At 62.3% G+C, this 257-nt stretch overlaps 1 protein-coding gene across 1 annotated transcript in view; it reads right to left on the reverse strand.

Moving 5' to 3' along the window:
• Positions 1-195: 195 nt before the first annotated feature.
• The window catches only part of LOC104472492 (calretinin-like), a gene marked incomplete at both ends in the record, with an annotated part of 687 nt that continues 625 nt past the window's right edge, over positions 196-257 (reverse strand). The window contains one exon of the mRNA XM_010088197.1: positions 196-254. Within this exon, the coding sequence (XP_010086499.1) occupies positions 196-254 (59 nt within the window). The remainder of the gene's footprint in view (positions 255-257) is intronic.

A 257-nucleotide genomic window follows, 5' to 3' on the forward strand; every position in this document is an offset into this window, starting at 1 on the left:
TCATCCCCCCCCCGCTCTCCCCCCAAACCCAGGACACCCCACCTCCCTTCCCAGTGCTGAGTTAAAGCCAAGAATTTGGGGGAGATCAGAGGGGTTTGGGCAATGCCAGCTCCTGGTTGTTTCTCCGTGGTGGAGCCAGGCACCGGGGACTGAATCCCTTGGGGAGCCCTGGCACAGCCCCCCCACCCCACTCACCTCCATGAACTCCGAGCTGGAGCCCACGTGCTGGCGGAAACACAGCAGGAAATTCTCCTCTG

This window comes from Pterocles gutturalis, unplaced genomic scaffold (assembly GCF_000699245.1).
Source record: "Pterocles gutturalis isolate BGI_N339 unplaced genomic scaffold, ASM69924v1 scaffold5132, whole genome shotgun sequence".
NCBI classification, from domain to species: Eukaryota; Metazoa; Chordata; class Aves; order Pterocliformes; family Pteroclidae; genus Pterocles; species Pterocles gutturalis.